Source organism: Teleopsis dalmanni, chromosome 2 (genome assembly GCF_002237135.1).
Source record: "Teleopsis dalmanni isolate 2A chromosome 2, ASM223713v2, whole genome shotgun sequence".
Taxonomy (NCBI): domain Eukaryota; kingdom Metazoa; phylum Arthropoda; class Insecta; order Diptera; family Diopsidae; genus Teleopsis; species Teleopsis dalmanni.
Window position 1 is genome coordinate 112988092 of NC_051847.1, and position 18887 is coordinate 113006978.

At 32.3% G+C, this 18887-nt stretch overlaps 4 protein-coding genes across 4 annotated transcripts in view; 2 read left to right on the plus strand and 2 right to left on the minus strand.

The window, feature by feature from the left end:
- The window catches only part of LOC119675485 (chromatin-remodeling ATPase INO80-like), a 6625-nt gene extending 3830 nt beyond the window's left edge, over window positions 1-2795 (plus strand). The window contains exons 2-8 of the mRNA XM_038086692.1: window positions 134-1172; window positions 1243-1443; window positions 1515-1692; window positions 1807-2177; window positions 2244-2505; window positions 2563-2730; window positions 2772-2795. Coding sequence (XP_037942620.1) covers window positions 134-1172; window positions 1243-1443; window positions 1515-1692; window positions 1807-2177; window positions 2244-2505; window positions 2563-2730; window positions 2772-2795 — 2243 coding nt within the window. The remainder of the gene's footprint in view (window positions 1-133; window positions 1173-1242; window positions 1444-1514; window positions 1693-1806; window positions 2178-2243; window positions 2506-2562; window positions 2731-2771) is intronic.
- Window positions 2796-3664: 869 nt separating this feature from the next.
- On the plus strand, window positions 3665-4489 carry LOC119675486. Its single transcript, XM_038086693.1, has one exon. It carries the CDS (start codon window positions 3665-3667, stop codon window positions 4487-4489), a length of 825 nt encoding a protein of 274 aa, XP_037942621.1.
- Window positions 4490-8758: 4269 nt separating this feature from the next.
- On the minus strand, window positions 8759-9612 carry LOC119675487. Its single transcript, XM_038086694.1, is given in 2 exon segments — window positions 8759-9215; window positions 9217-9612. Coding segments are annotated over 2 exon segments (738 nt in total). The 5' UTR covers window positions 9498-9612.
- A 1762-nt stretch (window positions 9613-11374) lies between these two features.
- LOC119675488 lies at window positions 11375-17162 on the minus strand. Its single transcript, XM_038086695.1, has 12 exons — window positions 16903-17162; window positions 16556-16737; window positions 16236-16471; window positions 15783-16014; window positions 15558-15724; window positions 15209-15499; window positions 14970-15139; window positions 13290-13541; window positions 12731-12912; window positions 12431-12666; window positions 12134-12365; window positions 11375-12063 (listed from the first exon to the last, which is right to left on the minus strand). Exons 1-12 carry the CDS (start codon window positions 17116-17118, stop codon window positions 11427-11429), a joined length of 3033 nt encoding a protein of 1010 aa, XP_037942623.1. The 5' UTR covers window positions 17119-17162; the 3' UTR covers window positions 11375-11426.
- Between the last annotated feature and the right edge of the window lie 1725 nt (window positions 17163-18887).

An 18887-nucleotide genomic window follows, 5' to 3' on the forward strand; every position in this document is an offset into this window, starting at 1 on the left:
TAACTGGACCTCCAGTAAAAGCAGACTTGCCCCAACCGACCATATTTAAAGGCACTTTAAAAACATATCAAATCAAAGGTAAACACTTCCATCGATATAAATTTATTCATATAATTTTTATTTTATTTTACAGGTATGACATGGTTGGCTAATCTTTATGACCAGGGCATAAGTGGGATATTAGCAGATGAAATGGGTTTGGGTAAAACTGTACAATCAATAGCATTTCTCTGTCATGTAGCAGAACACTATGGAGTTTGGGGTCCTTTTCTAGTTATATCACCTGCGTCAACTTTACACAACTGGCAGCAGGAGTTAGCACGTTTTGTACCAGAATTCAATGTAGTTCCATATTGGGGTTCACCAAATGAACGTAAAATCCTACGCCAATTTTGGGAACAAAAAGATTTACATACGCGAGACGCTAGTTTTCACGTTGTTATCACATCCTATCAGCTGATTGTATCTGACTATAAATATTTTAATCGTATAAAATGGCAATATATGGTATTAGACGAAGCACAAGCAATAAAAAGTGCGTCCTCAATGCGTTGGAAATTGTTGTTGGGCTTTAATTGTCGAAATCGCCTACTATTGAGTGGCACACCGATACAAAATAGTATGGCTGAACTATGGGCTCTGCTGCACTTTATAATGCCAACACTATTTGATTCACATGATGAATTTAATGAGTGGTTCTCAAAGGATATTGAATCTCATGCTGAAAATAAAACAGGTATCGATGAAAAGCAAATCTCAAGATTGCACATGATACTCAAACCGTTTATGCTGCGGCGCATTAAAAAAGATGTGGAGAACGAACTATCAGACAAAATTGAAATCATGGTTTACTGTCCACTAACCATAAGACAGAAACTGCTATATATGGCACTTAAAAAGAAGATACGAATTGAGGATCTACTACACCTAACACGAAGTGGTGCAGGCAGTTCCAGCGATGGTGGACATGTTGATCGCAATTTCACTTCAAATCTTATGAATTTAGTTATGCAGTTTCGAAAAGTGTGCAATCATCCAGAGCTTTTTGAACGAAGAGATGTTAAGAGCCCTTTTGCTATGCGTTGTCAAGAGTATGTGATGCCACGCTTGGTATATGATGATGGCGTACTTAAAACAGCTTTGCCTAGTAAACGCCATTTGCTCTATAACAGGTTAGAAATGCTTTTTTATTTTTGACTTCCTAACAGTAATTAATTATATCAAAATATTTCAATTGATTAGGTTTCTTATATACAAAGCTGAACATGTACATCGTTCTATGTTTAGTGAACCAAAAGCAAATAACATTCAAAAAAGTGGGGAAAACTATTCCCGATATATCGATCTAAATGTAAGTGATGATTGCTGTTTTAGTTTTACGCGTTTAAGTGATATATCACCAAAAAATTTGGAAGATATGACTGTTGGTGGACTAATTAGTTCGTAAGTTATGCAATACATAATTTCAAACCTGAGGGTTTTAGAGAAATAAAAATATTTGTTCTATTTCCCAGTTTACAACATTATCGCTTTTTACTCATTTTCTATAAGTTGCTATCGTATCGTCGATTATGGTGGACGAACTATAAACCCTCACGTTTTCAGTTACTAGAACCGATGTTAGAAAATCCCATTGAGCAATGCACTCTATTTGAAGACAGTATTTTAAAGAGCTGCATATTCACAAGCATGGTAAGAATATGCACTAGCACTTTTAGTCCTTTGGGAACCTTAGTCTCTATTATGTATTTATCTAATTATCTATATATTTTATCATAAAAACATAAAAACATTTTATTTTATTAGATTGGAAATGACAGTAGTGTGTATGCGTTTGGAGATTACATTGTTGTAAATATGCAAGAAACCATGGAACATCGCGTTATACGTTCAAAACGATTCAAAAGCCATAAAATCCTGAATGAAGAAGCTAATATAAAAGATATAAAGAAAGAGTCTGATATAGACATTATGACATGTGACGACGAAGTTACGAGTGTAAAATCGCAGCTCCTGGAAGGTCAGTCAAAGAAAACAAAAACAGGAACGAATGAACTCCTGCCCGAATTTCCATACATTGCACGCAAACCTACTAGATTTTACTGTGAACCATTAGAAATGCCAAAATTTCTATATGGTTTGTGTCCACGAGTACAGGCAACAAGAAGAAGGATGTAGTAAGTGTCAATACGATTTAGTAAATAGCAAATCCACTTAAATTCATTTTGAATTTTTTTTAATAGCTGTGAAAGTCGTGCAGCCGAGTGGTCACATATTCGACATATGCAATGTGAAAACCCTGATGGACAACAATTGGTTTATAGTAGCTTAGATATTTGCAAACCACGTAGTGGGTGGTCATCACTTATTATACCGGACAAACAAACACTTGTATCAGATGCTGGAAAACTATCAGTGCTGGATAGTCTCTTAACGCGACTCAAATCACAAGGACATCGTGTATTAATTTATTCACAAATGACCAAAATGATTGATCTTTTAGAGGTAAGTGTGATTTTATTCATAATATGGTAACTTTTTTGCAAAAATGGTATGATTTAGGAATATATGTGGCACCGAAAACATCGCTATATGCGATTAGATGGTTCTAGTAAAATTTCAGCACGTAGAGATATGGTCGCAGATTTCCAAACACGTGCAGATATTTTTGTATTTTTACTTTCGACGCGAGCGGGTGGCTTAGGCATTAATTTAACCGCAGCTGACACAGTAAGTGCTTTATTTGTAATTATTTTAGTATATATATTTAGATTTATACCCTGTGCTCAAAATGAAACAATAAGTGCATGTATAGTGGCAGTGCGCACATTTTCCAAATTTCTACCACTTACGAAATACGATCCTATGATACGAATCCAATGACAATTTTTTCAAACTGCGAAAACGAGAGAGTTTGATCATCACTGTAGTAATGAAAAGATTTTAAAGATACTGGTGACACACACCGCTCACTAAAATAAATTATAGCTCTCAAACTGTAAGGAATTACAAACTGTTGTCGTCCGTCGCCGGTTATTAGGCGTAAACAAGCACGCAGCAAAAGAGGGAGAGAAATAGGGGGGTTGAAACATCCTAAAATGAATCGACGGACTATATTTTTAGCTATGTATAATCCATATGAATACATTATGTCTGTTGAATAGAATAAATATTTGTTCATTAAAATGAAAAAAAAATTGCCCGGAAAGCATCCGGAAATACATTTTAACTATTGGTCTAAGCAAAAGACAATGTAGCATTGAAATAAAAATCTAATAATTTGCTAGTGAATCTGTTATATAAAAAATTTCAAAATAGTGGTTCCATTGAGATTGCTTAATTCGTAGAGATCATGTTTCTGTTTTAAGTTTTCTGGTACTTGAATATTGGTAAGTATCGATCATTTGTCAGAACCATTGTCAGAACTATTATTTATTTAATTTTTTTCTAATATTATGTTATAGAATTTAAAATGGCTTACAAAGTTTTTTCTTTCATTAATAAAAAATAGTCAAAATTTTATGTTTGAAATTTCTAACATTTGGATTTTCCTTTCTTAAAACAAAATTGGTTCTGCCCATGTAAAAAATTTTTGTTTGAATTTTGACTCAAATACCCCTTTTTCGGTATCAAAATTTTAAAATAAAAAAACTGGAAAAACAAAATGCATCCTGCACAAAGAACGTTTGGAAATCTGTGTAGTAAAAGATTCGTCTCCCGTATGTCCATTAAATCCCAAAAAGAATCACAAGAAGAAGCTGAAACGCAGAACCGACATGAGCCCAAGGACTTTAAAATCAAGAATGCACCAAAATTAGCAACTCTCGCTCATCGTCTACGTTTAGCAATATATGAAGGTAAATCCGTCAACCTGAAAAAAAATGACGCCTTAGGTAAAGCTATGACAAGTGCCATAGAACAGGGAATGCCACGTAACGATGCACAAAAAATTTTAGAAAATTTCAGAAAGGAAAACGACCACTTACACACACACCTAATACAAATACGATATATGCACAAAATTTACGTAATAATCACTGCGTGCAGCGAGTCCCTGCAGAACCTTCAACTGAAATTGAAACCTACATTAGAGCGATATGAAGCTGCTTTTGGATATGTGATGCCATTTTTCAACAACACTAGCGATATTGAGGCACTGGTGTCATTCAAGACGGCTGCTGACTTTCAGAATTTGGAAAACACCCTCAAATGCGATGGGCGTGCTTGTAAAGCAAGATCGATTGAAATGTTGGACTCCGAAACTGGCGCTGTCAGTTTTAAGTGCAATCCCATGGAATTATTGTCGGCTTGTAAAATCTTGCAGCAGAGAAAGTATGTGATTTTGCATGTAGCTTATGATTTCGTGCCTAAATCACGTGTAATTCTGTGTCATCATGAACGACAAGTGTACGAGCAATTTCTAAAGAGAATATGGAAACTGACAAACATATTAAATGTTTATGATAATGTCAATAAGAAAAGTCTTTAAATTAATACGGTGCTTTAAAATCCAAAGTTATAAAAGACCAATCCAAGTATATACATTGCTTCATTAGTTAAGAAATCAAGCAATAGAACCAGTTTATAAGTCATGCAATATTTTTGATACATAATAGTTTTAATATTTTTTAGATATCAAAAATTAAACAGTTAAAAATATTTGAATATGTTTTTATTGTTATTGAGAATAATTTCAACTTCTACAGATCGAGACTAGTTAAATTCCTGTAACATAATTCCCTATAGTATACCTACATATCGTTATTACTGAATCTTCGTTTCAAAACGAACTTTAGTCTCCCTTATAAATGAACTTCATTTATCTAAATCATATATCTATATTCTTAAAATAGGTGTAGTAGAAAAAAATTTATTAAGGTTGGTTTTATATGTTTCAAATGAAAACAAAACTAGAATGGGTCGAACAGTAATGAAAAAACAACAAAAATTTGATAATATATTGAAATTTGATTTGTTGCCATATTGAAGGTAATTTCAATATGCCCCTCTCATAGAAGTATTCGTCCCTAATGGCAAAACATTGAGATGAACAAAATCGATGTTCACAAGCCTCTCTTGAGGAACAGATGGTAATCATCTAGTGCCAGGTATGGACTAAAAGCTTGATGCATTGGAACTTTCCAACCAAGATTCTGGAGCTTTTGGAGAGTCATTATCGGTGTGTGTGGCTTGAGATTGTCCCAATGAAACACAATTCCTCTCCTATTGTCTAAAGCAGGCCGTTTCTGGGCGATTGTTTCCTTCAGACTGTTCATTTGTTGACAGTACAGTTTCGAGTTAACAGTTTTGCTGTAAGAGAGCAGTTCATAATAGTTGATTTTTTGCCAATCCCACACAGCAGTCAGTCCATGGTTCACCACTGTTTCAACCGGTTCACCACAATTACAACCGTGGGCGACCATTTTCGTTTCACGTTGTCGTAAGTGATCCAGTTTTCATCACCAGTCACCAACCGCGACAATCTTTAGCTCTTGGGCAATCGAAATAGTGCTTACATGACAGTCGGTTGTCGGACTCGACATTTTCCATGATTTTATCGACATTTTCGACAATGGCGTTCCAGTGCGTGATTCATCTTTGACATCGAAATTACGCATGATTGGCTGTTATTGGAATGGGTTTCAAGCCAGACACAATTTAATAAGTAAATTTAAATAATTGAGTTATAAAATAACTATCTATAAATCTTCAGTTCAATCTTCAGTTCAATCTTCAGTAAAACCAAAGTTGTTTTTATGTAAATACATATTTTTCTATATGATTATATGATTGTTTTTATTCCCGGATTTAAAATCCGGACAGATTGCATTATCTCGATTGTTTTTTAAAAATAAGAAATCTACTAGGATTTATTTTTTTATTTTAAAGTAAAGAGAATCGTTATTTTGCATTTGACTTACTTTATCTTGCACATTATTTTTTATATTGAATAAATAAATATATTTTTTTTAACATATTATCTATCAATAAAAGTGATCTCGATGACTTCACAACATAACATATAAAACAATATTTCGTATGAAGTTTCGTGGTGTGAATTTTAGTAGTTGAACTTCGTGCTCCTCAAAAAATGTAGATCTACAGTTTTGGTTGGTATGTTGGATTAGATATATATATAAAAAGGGACATTAAATTTGATTGTATATCAATTACTTTCAGTTGAGAAAGATACTTATATGTCGTTGAATTTACGATACTCAAGCATGTCCAACTGATTTTCAGTAGCGCACTAAAAGCAGATAAGTCAGAGATTTATTTTCTATGAGACTTACTCGAATGGAATTTTTTGTAAAGTTGTACATATTTCAACAATGTGTGTGAACGATTTTGATGCCAACTTAAATCATTTCCTTTCGCAACAAAAGCTGTTGATGGTCGTCTTTTAGGTACTTCGAATTTTCAAACTTGCTACTGTGTGGTTCTATCAAGATAATATGCGCAAATTCGTGTTAAAAAAAACAACTTTTTGTATTATCAAAAGAAGTTATTTAAAATAAACACAAAGAAATTTCAAGTATTGACTTAAGCGCAGAATGAGCTTAAAGAAAATATCCTTAAAAATAAATAACTTTACGAAAGTCACACTGTATAAATTAAAATATAAAATAAAAGTTTGAATACATTTACGACAAAATGATTGTGGAAAATACATTATGCAGCAGCCTCTATTGGACACCCCGAAACCAATTACCTGCACAACCTGACTACTAGAATAAAACAACGTGAGGAGTTTCGCTCAGATTTGACAGAAAACAGCTGAAAGATACTAGTTCTCAAAAGTAATGCGATACTACATTGCGAGCGAAAATGGCAAATGCTTACCCAGGATGCTTGACATTAAAACACTATTTCTACAAATTCTTACTTATTGTTTATAAGGATATGTACGATATCTTTAATTTATGCAATGTCCATTAATCCTTAAATTGATATTCATATGCAATAAATGCTACAGTATTAACCTAAAGCTTTATTAGAAAAAAATATAGTTTCACAAAATATACTCTCAATGTTATTTATCTAATCCAGCACTTGATAGTTACAATTATAGCACTCATATAGCACTCAAGAAAAGACCCCATTAAGGTCTTTTGACTCTTTTTTTTTTTTGAGATCTGATTTGTTCAGGAAAGTATCAAAAATATAATCTCTCACAGAAACATGAAGTTTACCATGTTTGTATTTATCAAAGCTTAAGGCTGAAATGTCATAGAATTACTAAAAAATAATTATTTGCATAAATATTCCAGATATATTTTCAATTGTGAAATCATGGCATTAATGTGTAAATTAAGTAAAATAAACTTAACTATGAGGTCCAGTCCACAAAGTACTTTTTGTTGCTTCAAAACGAATGGAATTTCAACGAAATTGTTGTAGATACTTTTTATTGAGGAACTTGTTTTGGATTTTGAAATGAAGTTAATTGAAATGCGTGCATTGTTATGTGGTTGTCCACTGTACTGGACATGTTTCTGCAGATACTTATAAGATTTATGACGACTACTTAACGTATCAATTCTGTTGCTACTTTTTGCGCTGCTCTATTAAAAAATAACAAATTACAAAAATAAGTTTTTCATATATTCTTTATACACATTTTATAAATTTTTAATTAAAATTCAGAACGCGTACTTAAATTTGGATCAAATGGTTTGTCGTAAATGGTGTGTTACAAATAAAATGAACAATCGCACCTCAATATTTCTAGTAGATTCTGAATAAATAGATCATTTTTGTAACATTAAATTTAATATCGTATTATTTTTTAAAAACAATAATTGAAATATAGACTATTATTTAAACTAAATAATTTAGAAAACAAGTAACTGACAATGTCAGCTTCAAAGCATCACTAAACTTCTTTTTAAGGTAAAAAGTATGAGAAAGTCAAATGTGAAAGGCAAGGCAAAATAGAACTATCCGATAAAACCTTTCAGATGTAGATGTAGCTTAACTTACATACTTATATATCCACGATGTATATTTTATAGAAGTTAAGTTAATAAAATATCATCGAATTTATAGTGCAGGAAATTGTAGAGTTAGCTTCTAAATTCATTGTATACTACTTCATGCCTTACTCATAATAACGTTTTTGAATTATTCCTAATTAAAAATGATCGGAGGAAAAGAAAATCTATGTATAAATTCGACATTCTCGTAGCATAGGAGATATAATGTACAAGCTAAGTATTTATATTGCGGAAAGACAGTAAAGCTAATCTATGGCTAATCTATGCTAAGCAACAATCTGGTTTTGACGGGTCAACATTCCTGCATTGTTAATAAAGATACTTATGTTTCTTTAAATCTGGAAAACACTTTATAAGAAATTATGAAGTTAAGAAGTTCCATGCCACGGTATACATGTTTTGCAACTCTTCGAAGCATTCGCTATCAAGTCTAGTGAATGACAAGGAAGGATTGATATTTTCAGTAAAAGAAATAATGAAAGCCTTACGAGGGCTGCTATATATATTTCTGGCCTAATAATGAAAATGCGAATATTTATCATCAAAAATTGTTTTATTGTTTTTCAAAGTATTCTCCAGCCTGATTTATACACTTTTGCGTGCGCTCAAATCAATTGTCGAAGCACTTTTTCCACTCCGATTGAGATACTTCCAAAACATGGTTTTTGAACGCTTCAACAGCATCTTCTGGCGACAAAAATCGTTGACACGCATTTTTTTCTTGATGTGCGGGAATGAAAAGAAGTCATTGGGTACCAAGTTTAAGCCGATGTGTAAGAGCTCGCGTTGTCATGGTGAACAATGGTTCGTCTTCTCTTGTTCGTTTTTCGAATTTCTCCGAAGACTTCAGGCGAACAAATTGTGGTGTACTACTCTGAAGTGACCGTCCTTCGTTGCTCAGACGGAACAGTCGCCACTTGACCAGTTTTGCCGAAGAAACAGGCGACCATTTGCTTCAAAGTGCTTCTTCCACGAACAACTTTCGTTGGATTTGGCTCGTCTTCGAAGACCTACACGGTCGATTGTTGTTTTGTTTCGGGCTCATACGCATAGATCCATGATTCGTCACCTGTGACGATCTTAGAAACATCTTTTGAAGCACCGCGAACGTATTTTTTCAACATTTCTTTGCACCAATCAACACGAGCCTTTTTTTGAGCGATTGTCAAATTGTGGATCCAACGAGAACAAACCTTTTTTACGGCCAGATGTTCATGCCTCTATCTCACGGTATGTCACATGACGATCTTACATTATCAGTTCACGCACGGCATCAATGTTCTCTGGCACAAAGACCGTTTTTGGACGACCTTCACAGAATTCGTCGTTGAGCGAGCGTCGGTCACGATTGAATTCATTAAACCAGTTTTTCACAGTGCTATAGGATGGAACTTCAGCGCCATACAAAGATTTAAGTTCATCAATGCAATCTTGTCGTGATAATCCGCGTCGGAAGTTGTGAAAAATTATCGTACAAAAATGTTCACGTGTTAATTCCATTTTTTGGCCGAGACGAATTTTTCAAGTCTCTGTAAATAAACCAATTCACAATTAAATGACAACACGTTCTGAGTAATGTTATGCTAAAAAATGTCAACCTTTCCAATGGAAATGTCAGATTGCACCTGACAACAGTTCGTGTTGCCTAAGCCAGAAATATATATAGCAGCCCTCGTATTAGACGAGTGATACGGTATCCAATTGACGTCATTAACCTGTCTAAAAGATTAGAATATGCTAATGTTGTATGCTATCTTCGCCATAGTTGCTCCATTCTCTAGAGTAGCCTAAATTCATTGCGGTCAGGACATCAATTAATAACTGAAAGAATAAGATCTTAAACAGCAGATATAGAATAATTAATAATTAACAATTAATAATTTAATAATTTACTTTGAAAAAATGAAAGTAGAGGATTATGTATGTGATTATTTCCAGAATCGGTGATGCTAGAGGTATTTTTACTTAACTAAAAAAAATTTAAACCATTCTACCATTATTTATCCATTACTATAAAACTGAACGTATTCACTACAAATATAAAAGCAGTTGTATTATATGAAAGTGAAGCATATATGAGTACCACTGCAATACCATTCAAACTTCTGCATACCAATATCTACATCGACTCGTGCACATGTGTTAACCTCATAATATATCCAATATCGACATCCAATATTAAATAAGTCAAACTAGATCAACAAAAGAAATTTACGAATGACAATGGAGCACTGAGGTCGATCCCGTAAAATTCCAGAAACACGCTTATTAAAAAATATAAATTATTTATGCAACGACATCGTTGTGTTATGCCCATTGCAATTCGAATTAAACTAAGGAGAGAGATTTTACGCTCCACCCAAGAAAACTAAATCGCATACACATACATGCAAACCTAAACATAATGTTTATTATATATATATTAATTCAAATAAGTTGAGTCAAACTAAAAAAAATACCTCATTGTTATGTTTAGATATAATTTTTGGAATACCTGCAAATATCTTGATGGACATAATAGAAATAATAGCTAGAAAGGTGTTCTGGGTACAGTAATATTCTTTTTAGAACAACAGATATACTGAGTGAATAATTTTTTACAAACAGATTTCGACAAATTCTCCATCTTTGACTCTTAGATTTTAGGGAAATATTCACAAAAATGAATTACCTTTGTTTCGATAATATTAACCAATAGGGTGACAAAAGTAGTTATTAACATTCCAAACAAATAAGAAACTTTCTAATAACAAATGAAAAGTATCCCATCATTTAAAAAAGCCTGATTAATCTCAAGGATAAATAATGAGGAATTATTTAATTTCGGAAACGGAAAGTTTGTATCATATTTTTTTATCATTGATCTTTAAAGTAAACACTCTAGAAACAAAAAGGTACTCATCTGAAACTTCTAAAAAATATTTAAATGTCATGAGAAATAAGATTTAAATACATGTTTGTCACAGGCGCTTTAATCTCAATCATTTTCATTTCTGACATCGATTCCCGAGAAAAGCTGCTGAATTTGAGTCGTAACCCAATTAAATCTACATATTACCATAAAATAAAACATGGTAATATGTAGATTACCATGTAAATAACATAAAACATATATTATACATAAACATATATTATTATATTATTATAACATAAATGGGCTCACTCAACAGAGCAGTAAAAATAAAATTTTATAAAAAATCAAATTAAAATATTTATAATCATTTCAAATATAAATCTATCCTAATATACACTTTTTCCAGTGGTTAGTATTTTAAGAGTAGATTAGATTTTTTTTGATAATGCAGTAATATATCTGGTATATTACGAACACACCAATCTTATGCTAGCGACTATTCTTTAATTAAAAGGAAATCGACTATAAATTTACAATATTTAATTTATTGATAAGATTCAAGCGAAAGATATTGCTTATACAAGTTGTCTCATATATTTGCGAACCTTATCTTTAGTAATATTTTTTGGTTTGATATCGGTTTCGTCATCCGCCAACCACTGACGCACTAGTTCTGCTAAGAGTTGTTTAGAGGCACGCATTTCTGAGCTATCACTGCTACTTATTGAACTAAAATCTGCACAATGCGACGCTTGTGCTATAACAGTGGCGCCTTCTTCAGCACCATGACCCATTGGATTCCATGGATCCAAAGCACCATGTGTCATGTAAACATTTTCAACTTCTGGGCTCATTCCACCAAAGTCAAGATTAGTTTGTGCAGCATTTGCATTAATGTTTTCATTTGTATACTTGCTGCCGAAAACATCCTCACAGAGTGTTGTATAAAGTGTAACAGGGAACTTAGTACCGAAGGGTTGATTTCTAGAACGTGAGGTCTGATACCAACCATATTCGTTACATGTTTGATAGTACCAAGGGCGAGAAGCTCCATATACATATGTTGAGTCCATTAAATAGGAAAGTGAGCTTTTATAGGTTACATCTAAACAACTTGATGCACCATACGCCCACAATACTAAGCCAGCTAAAGCGGTAACATCATCTTCGAAAGTGGCCAAATAGTTGCATGTAATTGGTATATCATTTCCTCTAAAATTAAGAAAGATTCAACATGCATGTAAAAACTATAATATATTTGTAGAATTCTAATAACACTTACGATTGGTATTGCACAATGCTGGCAAATAAGTTTGATATAACACTGAAGAATGACCACAAGTCCAAATCATTTTGTTCATCAAAATTATTGCATAACTTAAAAAGCGCTTTGACTTCAGCGCTACGTTTATTTGCGAACATCGACTCTATTTCCGCGACACCATTTTGAACGCGATCATAGCACTGTTGGCTGCCCAATTCGATGAGAGCGCGACCAACAACTTCGTGATATTCTGTAGTGCAAAAAAAAATATAATTTGGTAATGTCAATTTTATGTACAAAAATGATCATGCCCACCCAAAAAGTCAACTTTTGCTAGTAATGGTGCACTGGAAGCCCAACCACCAGCCATTAATTCTGGATACAAACGCTTAAACCACACGACCATGGTTGCCGCGTATGACCCACCAGCCATGATGACTTTAGAGTTAGCTAAGTCAGGATTATTTTCCCGTTGATACTTAATAAAATGTGCCAAATCAGCTAATGCTTGTTTTATGTGCAAATACTTCAGATTATCAACTGTTATATCTCTGAAATCACATGTTTAAAGCTAATAAATATATTAAATATATTTACGTTCATCGACCAATTTACCCAGTAGGTTTGCTCTGACCATAGAACCGATGTTCGGTATAGAATAGCATTCCTTTATGCTCAGCTGCCATATCGACAAAATGACCTGAAGCAATACTGCTAGACGAAATAGTCCATTCACCACCAACGTATATAAACATAGGACCACCTGTCTCAAAATGTTCATCATTTTGCATATAGCGCTATAAAGATAGAAAAACAAATTGTTTATAGTAATTAATTCTTATTAATTAGTGTTTTTCAAATGATTTGAAAATGATTTATTATCGTTTATAATATATGGAGTTGGAGTAAAAAACTTGAACGTAAAATTTCTTCATTATTGAACATTTTTGTTGGGTTTTCAATATTTGTCTGTTGTGATCCTTTTCAAATAGTAAGAACTTAATTTAAATTAATAATAAAAGTAACAAGTATTATTAATTATTAATTCATTTCTGAAGAATCAATTTTTTTATAATATTCCTAAAAATTTATTAATTATAGTCAATTCATATTTTGGACGTCGTCTATGTTCTCATATAGAACATTCTTTTAAAATTTTATTCATATATGTTACCATTTGCCACGTCCTTGATTCACTCTCATCGAAATTATCCAATTTCTGTTCAATCCATTTTGTTTCAATTATTGCCCGAGATTGTGTTTCTACTATAGGTGGCCCGCGATGTAATTTTTTAAAACTTTCTAAAAATACTGGAATCTTATTAGCTGTCGTTTCATCCGTTCCACCGATTGTGCTGCAGACAAGCACTCCCAATGCGACTAGTATCAAACTTAATTTCATTTTGATGAATGGCATAAGAGTCTCCTAAGCATTAAGTTTTATAATAAATTCAAAGCATATAATTTGCTTATATTCAAAAGTTATATATCAAACCTTTCATATTCAATTTTTTTAGTAGATTAGATTATGAGTTACTTGGTAGCTAAGACGTTTCTCTATTTCAAATTCACACAAGTGCAGTATTGGTTTTAAATAAAGCAGCTCGTGTTCTTTAATAAGTTGAAATAAATTGATACATATAACATTATTAGATATCGCTACAGTCGCGTTTATGTGTTGATGTCATTCTTAAACTCTTTTGTGCCGTTGGTTGATTGTTTAAATCAAGTGCTGACTCAGTCCGTCAGTCGAATTAGAGCTGTTATTCTGTTCTATTGCCACATTCTCTTTACCAACTGTAAGCAGTTCGATGAAATTGTATCCGTGCGGTATAAGACCCTAGCTTCGCTATTTCCCGAAGAATAATTAGAACTGTTAGTCTAAAATATGCAAGAGTGTTATTTAATATATAAACAAAAGTTACTATATCTTATTTATTTATTTATAAACTAATAACTATTTAATAAAAGGCAGCCGAAAAAAGCCGATATTTTTGACGGAGTGAAAACTGAAACCGAACAGAAAAATAAAGTATCGGTTTCTTTCGGCTCAGGTTGCTACCTTCTAATTCAAATGGATTTCTCTTCCGTAGTTAAAAGTGATATGAATCTTCAAAGCAAAAGGCGTATTATTTTTATAGAATAGATCCGTTAGCTAAGCTTTTTGAAAAGAATTGATGATTTTAATTCTGACAAAAACTAATTTGTTATACAAATACATAACCGGGGAAATAAACATATATTTTTCTTTTCAACTGAACTGGAAAGAAAAGTTTGTGGCTCAAAGGCCTGATATATTTAAGAATCAAAAAAATCATAAAGTATTATTAATACAAATCATGATTAAGTATATAAACCGGAAAGATATAAAACAGTAATCAAGTGTGGGTATACATACTATAAACGAGAAACAAGTTAAGAAATTCAAGGTGGCAGATTTTTAATCAGTCTTTATGATGTCACACACTTTAGACAGTGAGAGAGGGTGTTGATAGTATAACATAGTTAGTAATCAGAACTGAAAGATTATCACACAGACTTGGTAAATCGTAAAGCATATGCTTTCAATTAGAGGGGTCAGATTAATTTGAACTTTTTGTAAGGCAAGGAAATAAATGTTTCAGTTAATTGTTAAGTTCCGCATGTTTTCAGATAAACAATTGGTTTTATTAGTTTGATTTTTAAAATATATTGGCAAAGTTGAGATTAGAAGCAAAACAAAAATTTTTATCAAATTTCGATTAAGTAGTAAATTTATTGTTTTATTGTTCAGCTTATCAAACTACAGTGCAAATATACTAGAAATCACAACAATTTCCAAATGGTCTACTCGAAAGTAGCAGAATTAAGTTTAGTTGCGCAATTTTTGCAAAAGACTTTCTGCTTGCTTCGGAATATTTTCACTGCTAGTAGCAGAGCTGCCAACCCATTCGCGTACCAATGCTGCTATTTTTTCCTTTGAAGCACGCATTTCAGCTGTATCACTTGAGCTTATGGAACCAAAGTCCTTACAGTGAGCATACACTAAGAAGTAAAAATGATCATAAACCTATTATTATTATTATTATTATTTTTAAACATTTGAATATTTACATGGTATAACGGTGGCTTGTTCTTCGTCTTGTATACCCATAGCTCTCCAAGGATCCAATTGTCCATGTGTAATATAAACATTTTCTACTTCGGGACTTAAGCCCCCAAAATAATTGTTTGTTTCGGATACTTGCGCGTTAATATATTCATTCGTAAACCTTGTGCCATAAGAATCATAACACAAAGTGGTATATAGAGTAACAGGGAATTTAGTACCGAATGGTTGATTTCTAGAGCCAGATGTTTGGTACCAACCGTATTCGTTGCATGTTTGATATATCCATTGTCGCACTAAAATTTCAAATTTATTCTTGTATTTCTTTAGTTTTATTATTTTCGGAAAACTTACTAATGTTGTTGGTATAAGCCGAATTGAGCATTACGCCTAACATACTTTTGTACGAAAAATCATTACAACCAGTTGAGCTTAATTGAGGCAAAAGGTAATTTGCCAATCCACTAACATCGTCTTCACCGTCCATAATTCTTTGACAAGCTCTTTGTATGTTACCATCACTAAAAATTTAGTCAGCTACAGTTTTTAGATAAATAACGATTATTTATGTTAACTTACTTATGTGTCTGCACTAAACCTGCAAATATATCAGATACTTCACTAAAGAAGTTCCATTGATCCAAATCATTATTCTCATCAAAGTTATTGCAAATTTTGAACATAGCCTTGACTTCTGCGCCACGTTTTCTTGCAAATAGGTCTTCTAATTCAGCTATGCCATTCTCGATACGTTTATAGCAGGCATCTCCACCCACAAGCCTTATTGATTGACCGGTAACTTCTTTGTATTCTACAAACAATTGAAAATTGATATATTTTTGTTTATTGTTTTACACAAAAAATATGGGAAAGTCATTTTATATACAATAGATTCTTATTTCTTTGGGTTATTGCCATATATTTCAAGAAGCTACTCTTATTATTCATTCTGTAAAATAACAACTAACTGTAAAGTGCATGTGCACTATTTGCCTCCCGCTCTTCGCTAAGCAGACAATTATCTAAGCTTACCTACAAAATTCACTTTGGCGAAGAGAGGTGCGCTTGAAGCCCATGAACCAGTTGCTAAATCGGGATATAATTTCTTGAACCAAGTTACCATAGTAGCTGAATAGGAACCACCAACTAAAATAACTTTAGAATCTGTCATTCCGGGAATTGTAGCTTTCATGGTGCGAATGAAATGTGCCAAATCTGCAAGTGCTTGACGTACATCCAAATATACAATATTTTCGTTGGTTATATCTCTGAAAAAATGATTGTCAATATTGAATTATAAAATAGAATATCAATCGATTGAAAACTATTTAGAATTCAAATTCAAATCTTACTTTGTAGGTCTGCTTTGTCCATAGTAACGATGTTCAGTATAGAATAAATAACCCTTATGTTCTTTTGCCATATCGTACATATGGCCACCAACTAGATAGCCTTGTGAAATAGCCCATTCACCACCAACAAATATGAAGAGCGGTCCACCTTGTTCATAAAACTCATCATTGGACATATAGCGCTATAAAATATATAATACCACCGTGATTAAGTGTAGACATTGTAATTTAACAATATTTAATTAATATATTTCTACACGTCACCCATAAATATTAACCACAAGAATTGAAATTAACTATTTTTTACTATTTATTATGAAGAACGTATTAAAAGTAAATATTAGTACCATTTCCCATGTACGATCATCCTCTTCGTTGAACTGATCCAATTTTTGTACAATCCATTTAGTTTCCACATTGGCACGACTTTTCGCTACTGGAGGTTCAGGTTCGTGGTGTAACCTCTTGAAATTGCGTTCGAATATAGTTTCCTCCTGCTGCTCTTCTGCCTTCGTTGCAGCAAGCACCATCAGTGCTGACAATAACAGTAGCACGAACTTCATTTTTACACATAAACGTCCGGAAACGTAGTGAATCGTTTTATTCAATAAAAATGCTAAAGTAGTACCAAGTTAATGCCATTTGATAAGGATTGTGACTTTATTCAAATCTTATCGTACTGTGCTATTTTGGTAACCTTGTATGAGTTGGTGTCTTGCTGTGTGCAGGTTCATATATAACATTTATGGACTAGTTAAGACTATTTATCAAACGAAATTATTATAAAAAACAAAGCTAATAGACATTACCTAGAAACCTTACATGTTAAAGAAAATCGTATTCTCAAATATTTTTTTGAGAATTCGTTAAATAATTTCTCAGAAGTGCTTTCTACTACACACACTTCATATACTTTAACAACAAATATGTGATCTAATGTACCTTTCGGGTTTGATCAGTTTAGCCTTATCCTACTTCAGCTACTTAACGTTTTTTTATTTATTTATATTAAATAATATTTAACTTATCGTAATACTCATATTGGTAACAATTTTGAATAGGCTGTTAGCTTTCAAGCAATCAACATAGACCTCTATTCATAAGTACTTATCGTCTGATTAGATTATAAATTGACTACATGAGTTATAGAAACGACATGATACTTAATGGTAACTTAAGTCATATTACAAATAATTATTGTTTATTAGATTAGTAGGTTCGGTAATTATTATTTGATCTTGTGTATACATAAAAGCAGATAAGGCATTGCTTTTGTTTTCACTTGCATAGATTATGATCACTTGTTGCCACTTTTATTGATTACGTTAATACCTAAGAAACTAACTCATTTTTAATTCGGAACACACTTAATAATCACCTTCTCAAGAAGTCGAGTCGTGTGTACCAGTGTTCTGTAATCTTCCAGTTTCATTGATTATAACATAATTAATCCGACTAATCCAACATGTGCAGAAGTCGACAGTTCGAAGATTTTACATATTGTTTGATATTTTGTTTTTGTATTTAATACAAAAAATAAAATTAAATTAATAATTATTATTAAAAACCAAAATATACATTAGTTTTATTTCCTTTAAATGCGAAATTATTAAAAAATACATGATTATTATTAAAACTATTTTTTAATATTTTTTATTTAAATCTACAAAAGTTAATCAAGTATTTTTATGATTTTATTATTTGATAAGATATTTACAAAAACTCAAATTACTTTTAATAAAATTATTCTGTTTTCCATGAGCTTCTATATATAATAGTAAGTGCTATAACACTCGTTAAATTCATTTGCAATACTCGTACTCTTTCAATAGTTTGTAAAATGCTGAACGATTTCAGATGCGCATTTTAGTGCACATTTTGGGAAAATAATGCAGTCCATAAAGACTGTTTTACGACGCTCCTAAGGAGTGGTTTACTCTCGAACACAATTGATTTCAATTCCTAAAAGAAGCTCTTGATTAGACGGATAGAGATTATTCACTAAATTAATTAGAACTTTTCAAGTTTCATTTTTAAGATAAAAAAATTATCATACTCGACAACAGGCATACAACAACCGCATACTTTGAGTTTTAAGTTTAAAGAACTTACGTTTAGTAATATTATTTTATGGATCTTTATTGCTTTACGTCTTCTCTTAATATAATTAATTTTACAAAGAGAAACTAATTCATTTCAATACACGTTTTTATTTCACTTAACCATAAAACGCCACAGTTCAGAGTACAAAAAACGTCACGACACAATACATTTCAGCATAACAAAAATAAGACAATCACCGTAAGGCTACAATACAATGTACATTATTTCA